We start from the raw sequence: 24,709 nt of genomic DNA, 5'->3' as shown, positions 1-24,709 counted from the left end.
AAGGTTGTGCTACTATGTATTCTGAAGAACATGAAGTTGGAAATTCAAATGCCGGTCAATTTTACTGCGGACAGAACAAAAACAATTTTCAGCAGAGACGCAGGGATTAAAACTGCAGACACATCTTTGTAAAATGGCAGGGAACCAGAGCAAATCCACACAAACACAGGCAGGAGATGCAGACTCCACACAGAAGCCACCCCAACCAAGAATCAAACCAGAAAACCTATAGCTGTGAGGCAACAATACTACCACCGCACCATCAATTATGCAAGGAATTAAACATTCAGAAACCTGAAGTCTGAAATTCAAATGCCTGTCAATTTTACTGCGGACAGAACAAAAACAATTTTCAGCAGAGACGCAGGGATTAAAACTGCAGACACATCTTTGTAAAATGGCAGGGCACCAGAGCAAATCCACACAAATTCAGGGAGGAGATGCAGACAGAAGCCACCCCAACCAAGAATCAAACCAGAAAACCTATAGCTGTGAGGCAACAATACTATCACTGCACCATCAATTATGCAAGGAATTAAACATTCAGAAACCTGAAGTCTGAAATTCAAATGCCTGTCAATTTTACTGCGGACAGAACAAAAACAATTTTCAGCAGAGACGCAGGGATTAAAACTGTAGACACATCTTTGTAAAATGGCAGGGCACCAGAGCAAATCCACATAAACACAGGCAGGAGATGCAGACTCCACACAGAAGCCACCCCAACCAAGAATCAAACCAGAAAACCTATAGCTGTGAGGCAACAATACTACCACCGCACCATCAATTATGCAAGGAATTAAACATTCAGAAACCTGAAGTCTGAAATTCAAATGCCTGTCAATTTTACTGCGGACAGAACAAAATCAATTTTCAGCAGGGATTAAAAAGTACAGTTTTGTACCTACCATAAATGTAGATGTCCGAGAGGAATGCATCTGCAGTCTTTACAAATGGGTTGTCCTGTCGTCAGGCAGCCCTTCGGTCGGCCGGATTCCAAAGTCTGGGTCTGGCTTCGGCTGGTGTCGCACTTCACCCGACGTCATTGCGGCAGTTATTCGGGTATAAAGGCATCAGCCGACGCCATTTTCCTCAGTGTTTCTTGCCCCAGATGCCAGGTGCCCTCTTGGATGGCTAAATTTGGATAAATGCCAAAGTTTCCAAATAGTAGAGAGCAAACACAAAATAAGCATGTATGTACATATATACAAACAAATACACCATAATAGATCCCCCCCAAACTAGCTGAAGATTGGCAAATACCCTAGGAGTACATCAGAGGGGAAGGAGGGTGGGTAATCCTGACTGCAGATGCATTCCTCTCGGACATCTACATTTATGGTAGGTACAAAACTGTACTATGTCCTTCAAGGATGCATCTGCAGTCTTTACAAATGGGTAGAATACCATAGCTAAACTAGGGGAGGAGGAAATGAGAAGAGATTATGGTGTAGTTAGGATCCCTTGCAAAACAGTAGTGGCAAAACCAGCACGGGATCTAGAGTATAGAGGTAAGTTATAATGCTTGGCAAATGTATGCACGGAGGTCCAAGTAGCAGCCTCTATAATGTCCTTGGTAGCCACTCCTCGTAAGAAGGCTGTGGTAGTGGCTGTAGACCTTGTGGAGTGAGGCCTGATGTTCTCAGAAGTTTTCTTTCCATGGTAGGAGTAACAAAATCTAATGCAATTTCCTATCCATTTGGAGATTGTCTGTTTAGAAATTGGTTTTCCTTCCTTTCCTGTTGCATATGCTACCAGAAGCTGGTCAGTTTTTCTATTGTTTTTTGTCCTGTCCAGGTAGTAGCGTAATTGCCTGTGTACATCCAAGGTATGTAAGAGCCTTTCTCCCCTGTTCTGTGGGTTGGGGAAGAATGTAGGAAGGTGGATAGCCTGATTTAAAGAGACTCTGGATACCACCTTAGGCATAAATGTAGGATTTGTTCTCATGGACACTCTATCTTGATGGAAGATCAGGAAGGGTTGCACTGCCATTAATGCCTGTAGTTCAGAGACCCTTCTTGCTGAAGTTATTGCCAGCAGGAAAGCAGTCTTCCAGGATAAGTATTGTAATTCTGCTGTTGCTGCTGGTTCGAAAGGAGGAAAAGTCAGTTTTTCTAGCACAAAGTTCAAGTCCCATGCTGGCAATGGAGGTTTCCTGGGAGGTTTTACATTTTTAATTCCTCTCAGAAACTGTCTGAGCAGAGGATGCGAGAAGACAGGAGGATCCAAGCTGTATTCTGCTGAAATAGCTGATGCATGTATCTTGATGGAAGAATAGGACAGGCCTGTATGGAAGAGCTCCGCCAAGTACTCCAGGATGTTGGCTATGTTCACCAGTGTCACATCTTGCCCCTTTGCAGTACTCCAGATGAGATATATTTTCCATTTTGCTGCATAATTCTTTCTTGTTGAAGGTCTACGAGCCTCCAGGATTATGTCTTTAACCCTTTGGGATAAATTTGGGTTAATTGCTGTTATGTAATGTTCCAGGCAGTTAGCTGCAGAGTTTTTAGGTTTGGATGCAGGATGTTGTAGTTGTTCTGTGTTAGCAGTAATGGGATCAGGGGCAGTGTCCATATTTGTTCCCGTGACATGCTCCTCAGTAGTGGATACCAATGTTGTCTTGGCCAGTCTGGGGCTATCAGAATGATCCTCGGACGTTCCTCTTTGATCTTCAGAAGCACCTTGAGCATCAAAGGAAGTGGAGGGAATGCGTATGCTGTCAGGCTTTTCCAACTGAAAGATAGGGAGTCCACCTTCCAAGCAAGTGGGTGGTAAGTCCTTGTGCAGAATTTCTTCAACTGGTGATTGAATGGGGATGCAAACAAGTCTATTTGTGGTAATCCCCATTTTCTTGTGATGGTTTTGAAGATGTCCGGATGCAGCATCCATTCGTGGGCATCTGTTGTAGTTCTGCTTAATATGTCTGCTAGAATGTTTTCCTTCCCTGGTACATAAATTGCCTGTAACTGAATGTTGTAGCTCAGAGCCACATCCCATAGGTCCAGTGCCAGCCGGCATAGAGGGTATGAGTGTGTGCCTCCCTGTTTGTTGATGTACCACATAACTGTGGTGTTGTCTGTCCTTATCAACTGGCCTTCTTGGAGTAAAGGTCTGAATGCCTGGATTGCCAATTTTACTGCCATCATTTCTTTTAGATTTATGTGCAGATGCAGCTGGTCTTGAGTCCATAGGCCTTGAATGCACTTGCCCAGCATGTGTGCCCCCCAACCGAGGTCTGAGGCATCTGTCGTGATGGTTTGTCTTGGTTGACTTTTGCAGAAGGGCAATCCTGTGTTTGATTGGCAGGCCTGAGCCCACCATAGGAACTCTTGCTTCAGGCATGGGATCATTGGAATTTTGGTTTCTAGGCTGTGCTTGTGCTGGGACCACAAATTCTTTAGGTACCACTGTAGCTTTCTCATATGCAGCCTGGCATGAGGGACCAGTATTATGCAGGATGCCATGAAGCCTAGAGCTTGTAGCACTTTTCTTGCAGTTAGATAGTTCTGCTTTGTTAATGCCAAGAAGTAGAGAGGAAGTTGCTCTTTCTTTTCTGCAGTTAGAAATGCCATTTGTTTTGATGTGTCCAGTTCTGCACCCAGAAAGGTTATTCTTTGGGATGGAATCAGCCTTGACTTTTTTGTATTGACTGTATATCCCAGGGCTTGCAGCAGGTAGATGACTCTTTGTAAGTCTTCTGTTAGTTTGTTTTTGTTGTCCGCTTGTATCAGACAGTCGTCCAGGTAGGGACAGATTTGAATCCCCTGAAGTCTGCAATGAGCGATTACTGATGCCAGGCATTTCGTGAACACACTGGGCGCAGTAGATAAGCCAAAGAGCAATGCTGAGAATTGATAATGCTCTGATCCTGCAAGAAATCTGAGGTATCTTCTGCAAATTGGTCTTATGGGGACGTGCAGGTATGCCTCCTTGAGATCTAGAGTTACAAGCCAAGACTCCTTGCCCAGCATGGGAAGAAGCTGCTGTAGGGTCAGCATTTTGAATTTTGGAACAATGAGGAATGTGTTTAAAGCGGACAGGTCTAGAATAGGCCTCCATTTGTTTTCTTTTCTTGGTACCAGGAAGAGTCTGGAGTAAAATCCCTTTCCTTGCTCCATAGATGGTACCTTTTCCACAGCTCTCATTCTTAATAATTTTGATATTTGTTTTAGAGCTTCTGTCCTTTGAGTAGGTGGTAGGTTTGGCATTCCTCTCTTTCCTGGTAGAGTATGGAAATGGAACCTGTAACCTTGGTCTATAGATTGCAAAATCCATTTTTCTCTTGTAATGCAGTGCCAGTTTCTTGAAAATAAGGTTAGCTTTCCGCCTAAGGGTGCTTCTAGTTGTTCCCTGGTAGGCGGTGCCACCGCCAAGTCACTGTGATTGAGTTGTTGTAGTGGTGGTGGCTGTATCCGTGCCTCGTTGGTTGTTACCCTGCCACTGGCGACGCCTGTAGGCACCCCTGGATTGGTTTCTGCCTCTAGAGCCTATTCCTGCCTCTTTGTGCCTTAGAGGAGTCCGGAAAGGACCAATTCTTGGAGGGCCAGTTCCTGCTAAACCTTGGAGGTTGAACTTGTAAGAAATCTTTCACTGTTTGCACAGATTTTGCTTTCTCTTCCATCTTTTTAGTACCTGCTGTGCAGGGGAACCAAATAAATTGACCTTGTCCATAGGTGCATCCAAAAGCTTAGATTTGACATGGTCTGGTAATGCCTGTTCTTTCAACCATGCATGCCTCCTGATAACTGTGCCGGTCATGGCTGATCTAAAGGAAGCCTCCAGTGCATCATAGCCACATTTTAAAGAATGGTTACTAACCTGCTGTATGTTATGTACCATTTCTTGAACATACGTTTTATCTAAAGATTCTTCAGAGGACAGCTTTTTAGTCAACTGGTCAAGCATAAACTCTTGATATTGAATCATATGAAATTGGCAGTTCAAAGCTCTAGCTGACAAAGTAGCAGAGGTGTAAACATTTTTACCCCATCTCTCTAAGGACCTGGATTCCCTTTCAGAGGGGAGGGGATTTTTAGAAGTAGCTGCTACAGCTTTAGGACCCTGGGAGATAGTCTCTGGATCTGCAAAAGGAGCCTTATATAAGTGGTGATGAGTGTCCGGGACCCTGTAGTACCTATCGGGCTTAGCAGGAGCCGGAGGTAAAAAATCAGGAGCAGTGCAGGCATCATTAAATGCATCATCAACAACAGAAAGAACTGGAGGTATAGCTAAAGGCCTATACTGTGGCAAATGTAGAAAGGTCCTAAGCCTTTTTCTAGAGTCTGAGAAATCTTGGCCCTGCCACTGAAATTGCTCCCTCATAGCATGCAAGGTTTCCCCAAAGGAAAATTCCTCAGGAGGAGAGGCTGAAGGGATGGACTCCTCAGCATCAGAGTCTTCGTAAGGAGAATAAGAAGCCTCAGGAGGGTCTGTATGTTCTGAGTCATCAGAGGAATCATCTGTGGATACTGGCTCAGGGGGCTCTGCTCTAGGCCTCTTTTCTGGAGGAGGGAGGGAGGCCCTGTCTGGATGAGGCTGGGCGCCACGAATTAAAGAGATGAGATCCTCAGCCAAAGAAAGCATATGGGAGCTGGTGCTGGGCCTGTGAGAGGGGGGCTTGGCAGGCACAGGTTTTGATGCTTTAGCCCTGGCAAAGGCCTTAATAGACATAGCTGGAGGAGGCCTAGCAGCTCCACGTGCAGGGGTTGAAATATCCAGGGGAATGGTGTCTGATAAATCCTGTGAAACCGCAAAAGAAGGTTGGATTTCAGAAGCCGTTTCTACCAGGTTAGAAGAGGCCTCGGTAGAAGGCATGTTATCGGCTGAAGAAAGAACCGCTTGCTCGGTTTCGGCCGAAACAGAGACACTCGTGGTTTGCTTAACCACGGTTTCGGCCGAAACCGCGGACCGCGAGTGTTGGTCCTTTTCTTTGCGTTTTTTGGTTATTTGCATAGTCGGAGGATCCGACGGCATAATGTAGGCAAAATCGGAGCCGAAAATCTGTTCAGCCAAGTCCGACCGACGTCTAAGCGTCCGTCGGTTAAAAGAAGCACAGGCTAGACAAGCTGCTACGTCGTGGTCTGGGCCTAAACAATGTATGCAATAGGAGTGGAAATCTTTATGAGGTATTTGTTTCCCACAAGATAAACAGTTATTAACTTTCTCTGACATTGGCTGAGGCAAGAAAGAGTCCCCAACGGGGTACTTAGCTTTATAGAAGTCTTCGAAGTAGTATTTGGTAGTAGTAATCTCTGGATCTGACCGACCGGCACTTGCGAACAGCTTCTGCTTCGGGCGCCACGCGGCAAGAAAGACGGAGGAAAATGGCGTCGGCTGATGCCTTTATACCCGAATAACTGCCGCAATGACGTCGGGTGAAGTGCGACACCAGCCAAAGCCAGACCCAGACTTTGGAATCCGGCCGACCGAAGGGCTGCCTGACGACAGGACAACCCATTTGTAAAGACTGCAGATGCATCCTTGAAGGACATCTGCAGACACGTCTTTGTAAAATGGCAGGGCACCAGAGCAAATCCACACAAACACATGGAGGAGATGCAGACTCCACACAGAAGCCACCCCAACCAAGAATCAAACCAGAAAACCTATAGCTGTGAGGCAACAATACTACCACTGCACCATCAAATATGCAAGGAATTAAACATTCAGAAACCCTTAAGTCTGAAATTCAAATGCCTGTCAATTTTAACATTTTTTAATCAGGACAGTCTGACTTGGAACAAATAAACAATTTTCAGCAGAGGCCCAGGAAGAAATAATGCAGACATGTCTTTGTAACATGGGAGGACACAAAAGCAACCCCACACAAACACAGGGAGAAGATACAGACCCCACAAAGAAGGAACCCCAGCCAAGAATCAAACCCAAAACCTGCAGCTGTGAGGCAACAATGCTACTACTACACCATCAAATATCAAGCATTGCAACATTTACAAACCACAGATATTATGAGGAACAGATCAGATCGAATATGAGGCAAAAATCTGAAATTTTTTTACAAATGGTGGTGGGTAGGGAACTCAAGTCTTTAACACCTGCATACAGGGTACAGGGTTCAAGCCTGAGGTATTCCCTACCACACCACCATAAGCACCTAGGGCATTTTCACACACACACACACACACACACACACACACACACACACACACACACACACACACACACACACACACACACACACACACACCAGTACAACATAAGCACCATACACAAACTCCAGTAAGGTAAAACGCACAATACACACAAATAAACATTGTAAATTAAAGGTAAAAAGCACCATACACACAAATAAACATTGTAAAAGCACCTTACCTGAATATATCCAGCTAACGTACATCCTTCCCGCGCAATACTGAAAGACCCGAGATCCTAATGCTCCTGCCCGACGAGATCCTAATGCTCCTTCCGACGAGATCCCTAATGCTCCGTCCGAGTCCTGCTGCTGCTCTTGCAGTCCGGACGACCCATAATCCTGGCGAGTCTGTGCACTTTAAAAGTGCACAGGCGTCCCTGTGTCCCCTATGGGGACTGCCGGACTGCCTTGAGCATGCGCATAGACCTGACAGTAGTCGGGACTACTGCGCATGCGCGAATTTCAAAAAAATAATTTTTTTTTATTTTTCATCATTTTTCTTTCTATTTTTTATTTTGAGGGGGCTGCAGTCCGGCAGCCCGATGCCACGAGCCGCCCCTGTCAAATGGCAAAAACACAACATCAGATCTCAAACGCCATAAATATAACTATTTAATGTATCAAATACTAAACAAAGCTTTCAAGAAAAATCCCTTCAGTGCTCACATACTTCAAACGCAGCCATCTAATTTAAATAAATCATGTTAACACATCAATTCAAATTTACAATTACACCTAATGTATGTTAGGCTTTAAAACCACTAAAGAATGTCCATAGTTATATTTGCGATGCAAATGATTTTTTTAAAAGACTCTACAGATGGTATGAGGAAAACAATGCTGACATACTTTGGTGAAACTGAATGGGACATTTACAGTCATACCTCTCAACCTGGAATTATCAAAAATCTGGACAAGGCCCATGAAAAATAGGTACAAATCTGTACACTGATTAACATAAAACCTGCATACATAAGTATGTAGCCCCGTCCACTGCAATGAAATTGCGGGATACTAACTTTCAAACGCAAACTGAAGAACAGACAACTAAAATATGGCACCAGAGTCCCCCTGCAGCCATTCCAATGTCCCATTACCTGGCTATTTCACCCCATTTACCATGAACACTAATGTACATACTGCTTTACTTCTACAATGACTATTTTGATTTTATTTTTACATTTTATAGCACAATGCACAAACACTAATAGATATCTGCTAAACAAAGCAATACTGTCTCACAATGAAAATAAACTTAGCATTATAACTTCCCTGCTCTTGAAACTCACACCACACCCAAAGAAAATGCATCTGGCCAGTGGTGGATAAAGATATCTTTGGGCACACACAAGAAACATACATGTGTTCTTTTATACACCTTCCTGACTTTATTAAATTACATCCTTGTATAATACAGAACACTTGTTAGACATAGAGCACATTTTAAATTTATTGTTTGAACATTTTTCTAGTAGGCAATGAAACAAAATGCATGAACCAATAATGACAAAACTACCCAATTCAGAACATTTCCATCATAAAAGTCTACTTAACACACACACACAAATATATATATATATATATATATATATATATATATATATATATATAAAGAGAGAGAGAGAGAGAGAGTGACAGTAGTGTAAGCCACGGGCATCTTGCGCAGCTTCTCAAACTTATTTTCAATTTGTTTTTTTGCTTGACTTACTCTTATTTGTGTTATCAGACCAACTCAGTAGCTGTAACTGCACAAAAAAATCAACTAGGCGAACTAGCCGAACTGCATGTTTTAAGACTTCCAATTTATAGTCCAACTACTGACAGACTCTCTCCTACATTCATTAAAAAACAAAAAAGGCAGAAACACAGCAAGACTGTTTGATTTTCTTTTACTTTAACACACTGGTACCTCGGCCACTCGCCTTCAACGGACAAAATACAAATGCAAACAACCAACTTTATATACATAGGTTCAAACCCCAATTAAATATTGATTGAAAAATTACAACTTATTTAAAATGCTACATATACATTTTTTACTGCCTACACATTTTTAAAGTGATACATACACATTTTATTTTATTATATTAAACACAGCCATCCTAAACATTTTAAATAACATTTTAAATAATTCATTTAAATACAAATTATTCAGAATTGATTAATGAACTATTTTACTAAACTTTTTATATAAAACAAATATATATCCTTTATATAAACCAAGAAAATGTGACAATACAAATTTCATTAATACATTTATAAATTTATAAATATGAAAAAAAGTTATTTTACTAAAATGTCATATATTGACCTCAAGATTGAGATCCCTAGGAAATAAGGTCCCATAACTGAGAATGAACTTACTTTCCAGCACATTCAACCTTCTCACCATATCACCCCCCCCTAACAAACACAGGTTGTGCCAGGATACTACATTCATCCTGAAGCATCAAAACTATCATTGTAATCCAGGTGCTAACTGGCTACTCTTGCTTCTCCACTGTCTGCAGTGGAAAAAAACGTGTTTTATCTTGAATGCTGGAAAATGTACTGTACTTATTTAAAAATATTTTTCTTATAATGCAGCACAGAACGTAACTAATTTTCTGTTCATGAATTTGGGTTAATGATATTTGTTGCTCTTTTCACTTAGGCACAAATGCCCTTGTGCGTTACATTTTCTCATGTCTGCTGTATCTGTAGCCACACCCACCTCCTTTAAATGTACAACGCAGTACAGTATCAGCAATGCTTCTACATACTGTGGGAGTAGAACCCACAGCCTTGTGCATCAAAAGCAAGTATTTAACCTGTTATGCTATTAAAAATGCAAGCAGACTCAGCATAAGTAACACTAAACTCCTCCTCCCCTGAAGCTCTCAGCTCCTTGTAAAATCCACTAAACACTCAACTGTATCTCTAAACTTTGCAGCACAAGAAATCTGGAAAAAGCCAAAATTTATTGGGGGGGGGGGGGGACAAAAACCCTAAAACCAGGGAGACATATTAAACATTGCTTGTATAATTTTGGAAAGTTGCTAGAATAAAATGTGTTACCACCATGCATTTCACTGCCAAGTCTTGAATCCAGGAACCTGTGCACTACAGCAACATAACACTATTCCAAATCAGCAGTTTCCTGAAAGATAGGAAGACTGAAACTTAAATGGCTATCATTTAGTGAATTCAGTTCTCACTTCTCACCATAGCTCTCGACATCTTAGCACAAAAAATCCTAGACAAAGCCAATTGGGGGAATAAAGCCCCAAAAATAGGGACAAATTTCAAATACAGATCTTATAAACATAGAAAACTGGCAAAATAAAAGGTTTTGTGTTACCATTTATTTGCCGCGGTGGTGCAGCAGTTAGCATTGTCGCCTCACAGCAAGAGGTTCTCCTGTTCGATTCTCGGCTGGAGCGCCTTCTGTGTGGAGTCTGCATGTCCTCCCTGTGGTTGAGTGACGTATAAAGACATGCAGGTAGGTGTGTGCGTGAATGGGTGTGCCTTCTTTGAAGGTAGGGCGTCGGGCTGGTAACTTGGCACCGTAAAAATCCACTGCCAATCATTAGCGGACCGGAGTTTCGCTGTGGCGTCCCCTAACCGGGAAGACATTACTAATGAAGTCTGAAATTCAAATGCTATCATTTAGTGAATTCAATCCTTCACTGATTTGCCACAAAAATCCAGAAAATCACAGATTTTATGAGGAACAGAACAAAAATATGAGGCATAAATCTGGAAAGTGTTCACAAGTGGTGGTGGGGTAGGGACTTTAGGCTCTTGTTACTAAGGTACAGGGTTTGAGCCTGAGTACCTCTAGCCCACCACGTATATCCGGGGCATTTCACACACGCACAACTCCTGCTTGCAGCAGCTACACAAGACATCAGTGCATAATAAATACCTCAGTCCCCATGTCTATCAATGCAGCACCTCTGCAGTCCTGTTTCAATTTGCAAATGTCAGCTACTTAATAACCTCTGCCATTTGCGGAACCACCATCATTCCAGTCCTGTTTCCATTCAGTTCATGAATATTAGCTACCTAATAACCTCTGCCGTTTGCAGAACCACCACCATCATTCCAGTCCTTCTGCTCACCACCACCATTATTCCCTTCCCTCGTGGCTTGGAGGAGCCGGAAATGGAAGGAAATGCACTACGTGAGCCCTTGAGCTCAATTCTGACAGGCTGGCAGGAGCTAACGTCATAGTGCACGTGATGACCACAGCTCAAAATGCCAAAAAAAAAAATTAAATAAAAAAACGATAAATTAAGAAATTATAGGGTGACACTCTGGAATCATGGCACCCCATTATTTGGACCCCAAAACTCGGTAAAAACCAAGTAATTCGATATGGTTGGGAGGTATGTTTACAGTAATACCAAATCAATATGGACTCCAGACTATTAGGGAGCATTTGTGTATAAACAGCGATTTTACAGGGAGAAAAAGAGACTCTACATAGCCTTATGGAAATAGTGTTGATCAGCAATGTCTTTATGTTTGAACATACTTTTTACCAACTAGCACTCGACAAATGGGAAAATATGTACTTGTTTGATCTATTCACATTCCATGCTGACAATGTGTTATTTTACAAATAGTTTGTGGATGACATACTTATGGTCTGGAAAAGGGACGAACAAACTTTATTAGAATATTTCAGTATTTTGGACAACACTACTGATTTTTTTAAAATTTAAATTAAAAGTATTCAACAGTGGAAATTAATCTAGACAGTATGATCAGGAAGCAAGGAGATTGAATATCAACAAATATATATAAAAAGGGTGTACAGGCGAAAAGGCTTTTGCACAGGCATAATATGCTTCCAAAGCATGTATTTAAAAGGATTGTGAAAAGTCAGTTAAGAGTCAGTGGATTAACAGATATCAATTGATTCTTGTAAAGAACAGGTGAATAAAATGAAAGATGAATTTTGGGTTAGTCAGTACAATGAATGCCTTTTGAATGAGATGTGTGATTACGTCACAAAAGAAAGTGATGGTCAAGCTGTACCTTATTTTACAAATTGTCATCAGGCAACTGAATAATACCAATAGCCAAAAATAAATATGAGTGGTATAGTTTACATCACCAAATATAACTGTAAGACAGACTGAGTTATTAGGATTATTAAAAATAGAGTATTATACGTGCATTACCTGAACTGAGTAAACATATAAGTGATATACACCACAATTTGCTTTTAAGAAATCTCAAAACCTTAAGCAGAAATTATGTTATAGGAAGACGAATAAGGAATCTATAACCAATAGGAAGAAAAGGGACATTTCTATGCTATAACTATACATTCTATAAATGTGTTAAATAATACTGAATTGTTACATCCTATTACAAAGAGAAGGTATGAGTTTAATTGTTTTGAAACCAGAGAATGTGGTGTATCAAGCCAACTGTACGCACGTCAAAATTTTTATATAGGTAAATGCAAAAGAAAATTTAAGGCAAGAATTTCAGAGCACTTACCTGAAATAAGATGGGCTGGACTCGTGAATCATTAGCAAAACATGTTAAGGAAAGAGGTATGCACCATATATTTAAGTTTACAGTCATTCAAAAAGTAACACTGAATATTAGGGGTGGAGATATTAGCTAGACAGAAGTTGCAGAGTATAATTGGATAATATGATTACAAGCAGATAGACAACCAGGTCTGAATGCTTCAGTGATTATAAACCTATTTGAAAATTAAAACGAATGAAGATGTAGGTTACAGTGTAATATATACTGTAGAATATTTTATAAAGAATAAAAAACTGTGTATATGTATAGAACGTTTTATAAAGAATAAAAACTGTGTATATACGTATGTTTTTATTTTAGATGCTGTTATATTGTGATCCTAATTGCTCAAAGATACTTGGGCAACTTAACTACAGCACTTTAACATGAGGTATGAATGTAAATTTGAATTGACTGGTGCGTTATGTGATGTATTTAAATTAGGTGGCGGCGTTTGATGTATTTGAACACTGAAGAAAGGATTTTTCCCAAAAGCTTTGTTTGATATTTGCTTGCTACATTAAACAGTTATATTTCTGGAATTTCAGATCTGGCGTTGTGTTTTGTTGATATCCTATGTTTGCCATTTAGGGCACAAATGCCAGCAGTTGTATCAGTCTGCCAAGCCTTTTTAGTGAATTTACTGTGAGCAGCACAGCAAGAAAGACTTGGACCTGAAACGGAGGATTCTGTCATCGAGGCTAGGCCCATATTAGTTTAGTATTCTGCAAAAGAACAAACCATCAATACACTATCACCAGCTTATGATTTTCAAAGTCAAGAATTAGGAACTGTAGGAGAAAACACAGTGACTATCATGATGAGGAGTCTGATGGTCAGTGGTGGATACAGAGGACAAATATTTCCCTTATGGTCACTTTACTTGGTTAAGCAAGATGAAAGGCACAGCTGCTACAGAATACCACTAAAGCTTAATCTGTCTGATGAGAGTGAAGCTATTGATAATAGTCATGTATGAGGTTTAAAGTTGGCCAAGTAAGCAAAAGTATTACATTATCAACAAGCAGACTGTACAATGAAGCCTAAAGAGTTCTGACCACATCTATCAGACCTACATATCTACAAGACTGTGGGTGTCAGGGAGTTAAAGCCACTATGAGGTTAATTACGAGCCCACTGCTGACAACCCAAAGGCAGGATGCCTACTTCAGTGCAGCACAATTAAGACAAAGTGAACTGGTTGGTTGACTGAAAGATGGAATCAAAGCTGAAGCAATGGAATGCGGCTCCCTGGACAGCAGAACTATTTGCAGCCCACCTCCTCTGCATTCAGTCTCAATGCTGATTGCTTACAGACAGCTTGTAAACCATACTTTTTGATTTTAACTACCTTTAAAGGACAGTTTACAAGCTGTCTATTGTCCTTTACAAACCAGCATCAGACACAAGTGCCATGTTTGCACCATCTTGCTATGACACTGAATGGAACTTTTTGGCTGCAATATGACAAATGCCACCTGGTGACTTTCAGATCTGGACTACATCACTAATATAGAACAGTACTTCTTCAACAAACTGTGTAATCACTTTTCAGGGAGCTGTACTTGCTAATAAAAAGTTAAAAAAAAAGACTTGTCAACTGTACCTCTATGGAAGAATCCAACTAAGAGGCCCCTGAAAGTACCCATTGCATCAATAAGTACAGAAGGACTTCTAGATTTTGACAAACTGTGATGACCATTAATATGATACAGATAAAAGTACAAACCTTTAATAAAAAAATATACAGACCTTTAAGAGGCTGAGGCATAAAATGGACTCTAAATGAAAAACGTAACTCAGAAAAGCTAGGAAATTACACAGGGTACATCAGAGAGAGACCTGCAAGAGACCTGCATCCCTCTGAAAACTGAGCAGCATCATATTCTTCCAGTGGGGGTGGGAGGATAGGTGATAGTGAAAGAAAATAGTTTAGAAATGTTTTGGGAAAAGGCAGCATTCAGTGGCTTGATGTTATAGTTTTATACCAAGGCCATTGCGAAGTGCATGTAAAGGATGCACATAAGCACTCCTGTTGTAATTTAAGATTTGTAAATGTGAGCCCCAGAATTATTAAAAAAAAAAAATCAGAAAAATTCTAGCGAACAGCAAATGTTTAGTATTGTTTGCTTTTAAAGCTGATTTTACAATGGGATCAAACCCTTTGCACCCCCCAATGTGGAAGTGGGAGAAGCCCCCAAACTTTTATATTTCAACACTGCCCATACCTTACAGAATTGGAATATTCTGAGAAATGGAAATCTTGGACTTGTTCATTTTTGAGTATTCTGACTTGTTATTCCTGGATTCTGAATAAAGTGTCTCAAAATATACATTTTTTACTTTATTTACTGTTTGGTAACTGAGTAGGTGGGCTGCTCCAAGGACCATTTTCAGTAACAACGTGAGCAGAGAAATTCAGTAACATCAAGGTAGAGAAGTACAAAATTAGTGGTCTACACATCTAAAATAATACATTTGATTATTACATCATACATAAGGCTAAGTCCCCCAGATTTGCACCCTAACAGCAATGCCAGGCAGGTATATTTTAATGCAACAGACATGCAGATAATACACAACTGCTTTCTACATACCCATGAGATCAGCAAATCCTCCAACAGGTAACCGGCATGTCCCAGTGACAAACTGTAGCAATCTCATTCTTTTCTCATTGTCAAGCTCCTTAACAAGCTAAAACAAGAAAAAAAGAGCAAAAATAACTAATTTATTAAAAGTGCGTAACATCTAACAGTGGTACAGAAAATGAGAGGCTTGTTAGCCTCAAATACTGACACACAGGGAAAAAAAAAAAAGAAGTTATGTACTCACCATAACGTTCCATCTGAGTAGGTACTTCATTTGTCTGCAACCTGTGGGTATCGGATCAGACTTCGGATCCGAGCCGGCAGCTTACCAAGCTCCAAGATCCGAGCTCCTCCCCCTACCCATAATCACCTGCTACCAACCACATTACCTCAGATCGTTTTTTTTGCCTTACCAACCTGTAAATATGAAAAAATCAACTGCAAAGGTGATCAGAAAATCCCGAAAGGTTCGGGGGATGGCAGGGGGGGGGGGGTCGGTTGCAGACAAATTAAGTACCTACTCAGATGGAACGTCATGGTGAGTACATAACTTCTTTATCTGGAGTAGTTACCTCATTTGCTCTGCAACCTGTGGGACAGAGTCCCCAGCTACTTATAAGAACCTGGGTGGTCCTTACGGAAGGATATTCCGAAGCACCGCGGAGCCAAAAGAAGCCCTACTTCTCGAAATCACATCTAATTTATAATGAGAAATGAATGTATGAGAAGAGGACCAAGTAGCCGCTGAACATATGCCGTCCACTGGAACCCTAGACCACAAGGCTGTTGAAGTGGCTACAGATCTTGTAGACTGAGCATGGATATTAACCGGGGCTGGTTTGCCAGACGATGTATACCCCTGAATAATACACTGACGAATCCAATTTGCCACAGTGACTTTGGAAATGGCTTTACCCATGGCTAATTTTGCATACGAGACAAATAACTGGTCCGACTTGCGAAACTCTCTAGTCCTATGCAAGTAGAAACGCAGCTGTCTGTGTACATCCAATTTGTGTAATGTGTATTCTCCCTTGTTCTGAAATGTGGGAAAAAACACTGATAAATTTATTTATTGATTTATATTTGCTTCTGAAGCAACCTTAGGCAAGAAAGACGGGTTAGTCCTGAGGGACACACTATCTTTGTGAAAGATAAGGTAAGGAGGCTTCATACACAAGGCTTGTAATTCTGAAACCCTTTTGGCCGAAGTAATAGCCACTAAGAAGGCTGTTTTCCATGACAAGAACTTCAACGGAATTGAGGCCGCAGGTTCGAAAGGTGGACTTGTTAAGGCTTGCAAGACTAGAGTGAGGTCCCATGGGGGAACCACAGACTTTATTGGTGGATTCAAAAGGAAGATGCCTCGCAAGAAGGTTTTGCACAACTTTGTAGCTGCTAAGGAACCTATGCCATCACCCACATGAAAATGGGAGATGGCCGCCAATTGTACCTTAACCGTAGAAGCGCTTGCTCCCTGATGAAAGATTAATGAGAGGAAGTCTAGCATGGTCGGGATAGGGACAGAAAAATGGGGTCCAAGCCCTTAACTTCAGCCCAAATGGAAAAACGTTTCCACTTACTGTTGTAACGTTTTCTGGTAGATGGCTTATGAGCCGCAACCAGAATGGCCTTAACGGGAGATGAGATACCAGGAGTCCTAGCCATTAATGGAACTGGATCAGCCAAGCCGCAAGCTTGAGGCTGACCAGGTTGGGTGTTGGGAAATCCGCGGGATGAGAAATCAGTTCTGGACTGGGATCCAGAATCCACGCAGGAGCCACACTGTGAGACTGCAGAAAGGGGAACCAGATCTGCCGAGGCCAGAATGGGGCTATGAGGATAACTCTGCTCCCCAACCGACAGGCTTTCTGAATGAACTTCATCATGAGAGGAAGGGGAGGATAAGCATAAAGGAGCCCGGGAGACCAAGCATGGACCAGAGCGTCTCTGGGGGTTTCCTCTCTGGGGGGAATTATTGCGAAGTACTCGCTGCATTTTGTGTTTAAAGGAGAAGCAAAAAGATCGCAGCAAGGCTGACCCCATTTGTGGAAGATCTGTTTCGCAACAGATGGATTCAGAGACCACTCGTACGGAGTGAGGAGCACCTGACTTAGCTGGTCCGCTAATATGTTGGATCGTCCCAGGATGTGCGTTGCTATCAGAAAGTGGTTGGTGGAGATCGCCCATTCCCAAACTCTCATGGCCTCTCGACACAGGGGGTAGGATCTGGTTCCTCCCTGTTTGTTTATGTACCAGACTACCGACATGGTGTCCGTCTGGATAGCAATAGTCCCCAGGGGAAGAAGATCATGGAGGGCTTGCAACGCCAAAAGCACTGCCCTCATCTCTAGGACACTGATATGCAATGCGATCTCTAGGGGAGTCCACGTGCCTTGAACGGATCTGCCTGAACAATGCCCCTCCACCTGAGGCGGGAAGCGTCCGTGGTCAACGTGGCTTCAAGCGGGGGGATCACAAAGGGCCTCCCTCTCTGAGTTCCCGCGCATGCAACCACCAAAGAAGGGAGTCCCTGCAAACTCTGCTCAGCGGTATGGGCGTGTTTAACGGGTGGAGCAAGAGGGACCATTGGACTTGAAGGGTCCACTGCAATATTCGCATCCGCAGGCGGGCATGGAGGGAAAGACCGATCGCGGCTGCCATAGACCCTAGTGCCCTCAGGACTAACTCCGCTGAAGGAGAAGGATTCCGGAGAAGGGCTAACACCTGATAAGACAAGCTGTTCAGTCTGACTGATGTTAGGGTAGCACGAGAGATTCGAGTATCCAACCTGGCCCCTATGAATTCCAGGGCTTGAGTGGGGCACAGGCAGGACTTCTGCAGGTTTACTGAAATGCCTAGGTTGTGGGCTAGAGTCAGTGCGTAATCTCTCGCTACTGAGAGCTGATGCCTGTTGGTCGCGGTAAGGAGCCAGTCGTCTAGGTACAGGAAGACCTGAATGCCCTGAAGTCTCAGGTGGGCAGCAACCACCGCCATGACTTTGGTGAACACTCTGGGGGCTGAAGTGAAGCCGAATGGAAGAACCCTGAATTGATAATGACTGGCTCTGAGACAGAAGCGGAGAAACCTCCTGGATCGTCTGTCCATTAAAATGTGGTAGTACGCATCCTTGAGGTCTATGGAGCACATCCAGTCGTTCTCCCGCAGAAGGGGGAGGATAGATTGAAGAGTGACCATCCAAAACTTTTCTTTGGGTATAAACAGGTTCAGAGCGGAAAGGTCTAAGATGGGTCTGAGGTCCCCAGTTTTCTTTGGCACCAAAAAGAACCTTGAGTAATAACCCAATCCGGACTGATCTGGGGGACGGGCTGGATGGCTCTTTTTCTTAGCAGCTTTAAAAATCTCTAAAGCCGCCGCCTCCCTCTGATCGGGTGGTACATCGGGAAGGTGTCTGGTTTTGGGGGGAAGATTTAGGAAAGGAATGAAGTAACCTCTGGAAATGATACGGAGCACCCATCGATCCATTGTAAGGGACTCCCAGTTTGACAGGTGCTCCGTCAACCGCCCCCCCGACTGCCTCCAGAGAGGGACAGTCAGGCAAGCCCTCAGGGCTGTTGCGCGGGTCTGTCCGAGAAAGGTTCTCTAGACCCGAAATTACGCGGCCCCCCTCTGCCTCTGGGCCGGCGTCCACCTTGTCCTCCTCTGCCTCTAGAAGACGAGTGGTCCGCAGCTGGATGGGATTGCTGAGACTTGCAGAACCACAGCTTCTTTTGTCCCCTCTGATTCCTGGAGAAGGATCTTTGGAGGCTAGAGAAGCGGACTCCGACGGCAGACAGCGTCTTCCCGTCCTTTTCGCTTTGGACCAGCGTATCGTGAACGGTCTTGCCGAAAAGAGCAGAACTGTCAAAGGGGGCGTTCGCAAAGGACGCCTTGAAGGGATCCGCGAAGTCGCAAAGACGGAGCCAGGCGTGACGTCGTAAGACGACCCCTGCTCCGCTGGCTCCCTCCGAAGCATGAGACAGGAGCCGCATAGACGTATTGGAGATGGATTTCACAGTGGCCATTTGTGTCGTAAACACATTCCTGTCTCCGACCGACAAGGACTCTGGGGGGGGGCTGCAGCGTATTCCTTGATCAAGTCTCGCTGTAGCCTGATGGTATGTGCCATATAGTTCAGCGCCCTTATAGAAAAGGTCGCTGAAGCAAACATCCGCTTCCCAATCCGGTCCAACGCTAGAGATTCTTTATCTGGCGGGTGGACCAGAGAACTCTCCTGAGCGAGTTCTTTCTTGGTGGCCGCCGCCACCAACATGGCATCAACAGGGGATCCTTTGGCCCACAATTGCCTATCTGTGGGGGGGCTCAGTATTTTGTCAGGACGCCTAGGTATTGGCTCCACGGTGTCAGGCTCCTTCCACTCCCTGGTGGTAATTAAGTCCACCAGGGGGTCGGCCGGAGGGGACACCCAAGAAGTAGATGGGCCTGCCTCAAACGCCTCCAGGAACACGGATTCATCAAGGGAAGGTTTTTGGGCAGACCACCCCCCTCTAATACGCAACATTTCCTTTGGAGACATCTTCAGGGGGGTGACCTTGGGGAACCCTCCCTATCATCTAAGTCCGTGTCAGTGGTAACAGACCCGGGGGAGTCCAGGTGCCTCCTTTTACACCGACGTTTCCGAGGAACCTCCTCAGTAGGGCTATCCGAAGAGGGCTCATCCACGGGTTGCTCCTCAACAGGAACTAGCTGGAGGGCTTGGGCAGGCTGTCCCGATGGTCGGATGATGGAAGACAGACCCTCATACAGTGGTGGTACGGGAGGATCCACAGCCCGAACCGGGGATCTGGAGGATCTTGACAGTACCCTCTCCACTAACTCAAAAGCCGAAGGAGATTCACTCTCGCCAGCCTCTGAGAGCAATCTCCTCGGCTCCGAGGAAGGGATCAGGGTCGGAGCCGAAGCAGTCGGCGCCGAGAGAGAGGTGCGCTCTGAAGCCAACAGCTCCGAAGATACAACAACTCCCTCGGATCCGATGCTCAGCCCTCGGCCCCGAGAGCTCGGATCCGACAAGTTCGAGGGCATAGTCGGCGTCGAAGAGACCAGCGCTATCGGCGCCGACAATTCCCTGGGTCTGAATGGGCATGGATCGGATGACTCTGAGATCCGAAAACGAGTCGGAGAAGGAGTGATCGGGGCAAACATGGGGGCCACGCTCCCCCCCAGGGGGGGGGGGGAGGCAAGAGCACCCCCATCTGCATTTGGGTCTGTAAGAACAGACGCATCATCCGATCCATATCTGCTTCGGAGATGCTTTTTTGTTGACCTGGAATAGGTAGTCAAGGCGGGCCGGGAGGGCCGCCTCGATGACCTCGAGGGAGACCGATCTTCCTCCTCCGGCTCTGGCGAGAAGCTAGGCGAATGGAGCCAAGAGAAGAAGGATCCGGAGACCCCCGAAGGAGATTTCGTTATTTTAGCTGGCGGAGACGAGGGGTGAGACTCGGCCCACCTTTTATGGGATCTATGTCCCTCCTTATCCTTGTGCCTCTTCTCCTTAGTTGAGGAGGCACTAGTTTCCCCAGAGCTCAAACCCGAAGTGGGAGGTTGAGTCCCTGGTTGAGCTGAGGGAACAGAGGGCGCCGAGGCCGCTGAGGCAGCCGGAGCCCGAACAGGAGAGGAAGAAGAAGCTGACTCCTGAGGGGAGCTTTCCCGCCAGGATCAGCTTGTTCTTCCTATCCCGAAGTGCCCGGGGGTTAAAGGCCACACAGATCTGGCAGGCCTCTGAGAGATGGGCTGCCCCCAGGCACAAAACGCACTGAGTGCGGCCATCAGCTGGGGAAATCTTGTGGCCACACTCAGTACATTTGGAAAAAATGGTCCTTCCGCCATGTTGAAGCACTCACACACACACCCAAACGCTAAGGAGGGAGGGGGAGTGACAAGAAAACTAATTACTGTACCAGTAAAAATTTAAAAAACTAACACTAACAAGGGAGTAGAAGGTTTTACTACCACACACACACGATTATGAAAGTTTTTTTGGTGAAAAAAGGTTGAAACGATTTCACCCAGCCAGGAGCTCTTCAAAAGTAAAGCTTCTTCAGCCGCAGCAAAAAACGATCTGAGGTAATGTGGTTGGTAGCAGGGGATTATGGGTAGGGGGAGGAGCTAGGAGCTCGGATCTTGGAGCTTGGTAAGCTGCCGGCTCGGATCCGAAGTCGGATCCGATACCCACAGGTTGCAGAGCAAATGAAGTAACTACTTCAGATCAAATGTTGTCAAGAGAGAACTTTAGGATTTTCCTTTAAAAAAGCTGAGTCTTGTACGTGCAATTTTACCATTCAAGTAACAGGAAAAGTCATACATTTCCAGCCTAACCAAAAGTAGTTTTCAGGTAACCTTAACATGCTTTACCACGTCAAGTGATCTTTGAACTTATTTTTCAAATGTAATGCATTGTTTTTTTGAGGGGGTGCAAGACTTGTCCTTTTATCAACTAGACCCAGGAGCATGGATTTGTATGGTACCAGTGCTTCTTTACAGCAGTCTAACAGTTTCTTTTACTGATAAACATTTCTTTTGGAAAGTGTTATTCTAAAACCTGGTTCACATTTAAAAGACAACTCCATTCAAATGCCAAGTTCTTCTCATAAAAATGCCTCTCTCTCTTTAATTACACCCCAAAATTGTTATATACAAGACCTGTTCACAGGTCAACAAGCCTAATTCCTCTGAAGGGCAATTTTAAGAACAGTCAATAACCTGAGGTTGGAATCAAATCATTTACCTTGTGTTTATGAGGTAAAGACCTTAACCCATTACACCAAACGCACTTGTGACTTTAGTATTTCTTCCTCTGTTCCTGTATATATGAAAGTCTGCATTCCATGTTGGCTTTCAGTTAGAACTAATGCTGCATCATTTTAGTTATCTGCCAAATGTGTTACATCACACATACTTTGAATAAGGTGATCAATGAGATGGAACGGGGCAGATAAACCTAACACATCTACAGTTTTAGAACCTTATTAAGATGCACAGATTTTAGCCAGAGAGTCGTTAAAAGTCAGTTTAGAAACATGAATCGGTACTTTTCCGTTATCGGGGCAACACATTTGTAAAACGGCAGGTAGTGGTTGAAATCTTTGCACGGGTGCTGGAGTACCTTGAAAGCTGGTGTGAAAAGCAATTCTCCTTCCAAACTGTACAGATTATCTGACAATGCTCAGAATTTTACCTCATGTGTTTGGCTTGCTACTCATGTTGCGATTTCTGTGGAGGATGCTTCTCAGAATCCTTGCAGAGCTGTTAGCCTTGAAGCGCTTCCCTTTCCGATTCTTGAAATAGCTGTTGTGTGTGAAGCATTTCTTTTTTTTTTTTTTTTTTTAAAGCGCCAGTTCCTGCTTTGAAAGGGTCGGTGTCACAAAGTTAATACCTTTTTATGAAGTAACGGCAATGTTTGCCATAAAACCACAACATTATGTATAAAATGACTAAAACCATGAGGGAAAATTCGGGACATTTGCCTAAGATCTGTACAGTGCAGAAAGATTGCGGCTGCAGCCTGTTCAACAGCGTTTGTGTTCAGAGTGTGCTGTGGCAGTGGTAGCACTGTAGTTTGCAACCTCCCATCTGCAAAATGTGTTATGAAAGGCACATGAAATGCCCCCTTCACCTAATGTAGAATAAATGGCCAGAATGTAGGAAAACTTAACTAAACTTCAATTAAGAAACTTGGACATATGAGAATACCTGTTTATAGTACATACTTCTCATTGCAAATGTTGACCCGATAACGGAAAAGTACCCATGAATCTAGGTACAAACTTCGCTGATGGACTGTCGGGTCAGTCACAGATGACTAGCACTACTAGTGTATGACAGGCCAGGAGATAGTTCAGCCTCATATAGTGTGCGCCTGTGGTGGTGGTGGGATATCTGGGTAGATTAGTCAAATTCTTACTCTCCAAAGACTTGTCTTCCTTTTCTGTGCAGGGTTCCTTCTTCCAATTTGCAGAAGGCACTGAAGGTAGATCTGTACTTGGCTAGTGGCTTTGCAGGACATGAAGGAACCCTAAAGCAAAGGAGAGCCACTACGTTACTAACAAGCAGACAGATGGGGGTGGGAGCCAGAGGATCCACCAATTACCAGAGTCCCAAGGTAACTATGCAGAGTTAAAAGCAGGTGTCGTATATTTGAGCTTTGGGCTGGGAAAGCTGTCCTGTAGGCCTGGGCTTCCCTAACCAAATCATGAATTGACTGCCTTCCCCTCCAAATGAAACAAGCTTTAGAAATGGATGTCCACAGTATGGCATCTGGTTCACTTTCACATGACAGTCTTTGTCTTAAGGCAGTGGTCTCCAAGATTTTTGCACCACAGACCGGTTTCACGTAAGAATTTTCCAGGGACCGGCCACTGTGCACACATAATAAGCATGCAATAATGCCAGACAGGTGAGTGTTAATGTGTAATTAACACCCACCCAGGGGTGTTATGAGGTCCGACACTGCATAAAGAAGTCATTAATTAAAGGCATTTGAGTTTCAAACTTCATATGGTTCAGATAAATACATGATAACGGAAACCCTGGTCTGGCAACTGAAACCAGTATATTTAAAATTTGCACTTACTTTTGGTCGTTTGTCCCCAGTTATTTGGAGGTCTGTCCAGATTTCTTGTGTAGAGAGGTTGAGAAGTATGGTCGAGAGGAATGCAAACCTCTTAACTGAAGCTGTTGCTGCCAGGGATTGCTCTCATTCTTCACTCCCTCACACACACAGTGTCTCTTGCTTTCGTGCACCCATTCACTCACACATGCAGACATAAATTTTTTTTTTTTGGTTTCATTTATTTTTATTTTACATTCATTAAACAGCAAAAGCAATGCTTAGCAAGTGTAAAATAACAGTTCGATTGATCTCACTGTTCATTCTCTCATACAAACACTCTTCTGCCTTCAAACACACATACGTTCTGCATTCATCCTTGCATTTACTCGCACAGTCTTTTCTGCTTTCATGCATGCATTTACTCTCACTCTCTCTTGATCACTCTCAGTCTCCTCTGCTTTCATACACACATTCACTCAAGAACGCTCTCACTCTCTCTTGATCTCTCACACATGCATTCACTCACATGCAGACAAAAACAAACATACTCATACATACACTTTTTCAAATAGTTGGGCACCTAAAAAAGTTTATTCTTTCTGTGTGGCCCGGTACCAAATTTATTTAATTTGTTTACCCGCGATGGTGGTGCTGCGGTAGCGTTATCGCCTCACAGTAAGACACTGTCCGGTTCGATTCTCAGCTACAGCGTCTTCTGCGTGGAGACATGCGTGAATGGGCGTAGCTTTGTTGAAGGTTGTGCGTCAGGCCTGGCAAGCCGGTACGTAAAAATCAACTGCCAATCATTAGCGGACCGGAGTTCCGTTGTGGCAACCCCTAACTGGGAAAAGCCGAAAGACACAA

General features: G+C 43.7%; 1 protein-coding gene across 4 annotated transcripts in view; it reads right to left on the bottom strand.

Moving 5' to 3' along the window:
- ITCH (itchy E3 ubiquitin protein ligase) overlaps positions 1-24,709 on the bottom strand; it is a 2,580,358-nt gene that overhangs the window by 320,331 nt on the left and 2,235,318 nt on the right. For all 4 annotated transcript variants that reach the window (XM_044090275.1, XM_044090277.1, XM_044090278.1 and 1 more), the window contains exon 22: positions 15,286-15,382. In XM_044090275.1, coding sequence (XP_043946210.1) covers positions 15,286-15,382 — 97 coding nt within the window. The remainder of the gene's footprint in view (positions 1-15,285; positions 15,383-24,709) is intronic.

This window comes from Protopterus annectens, chromosome 12.part0 (assembly GCF_019279795.1).
Source record: "Protopterus annectens isolate FY-2018-M chromosome 12.part0, PAN1.0, whole genome shotgun sequence".
In the NCBI taxonomy this organism is placed as follows: Eukaryota; Metazoa; Chordata; order Ceratodontiformes; family Protopteridae; genus Protopterus; species Protopterus annectens.
This window is presented reverse-complemented; position numbering and strand designations above follow the sequence as displayed.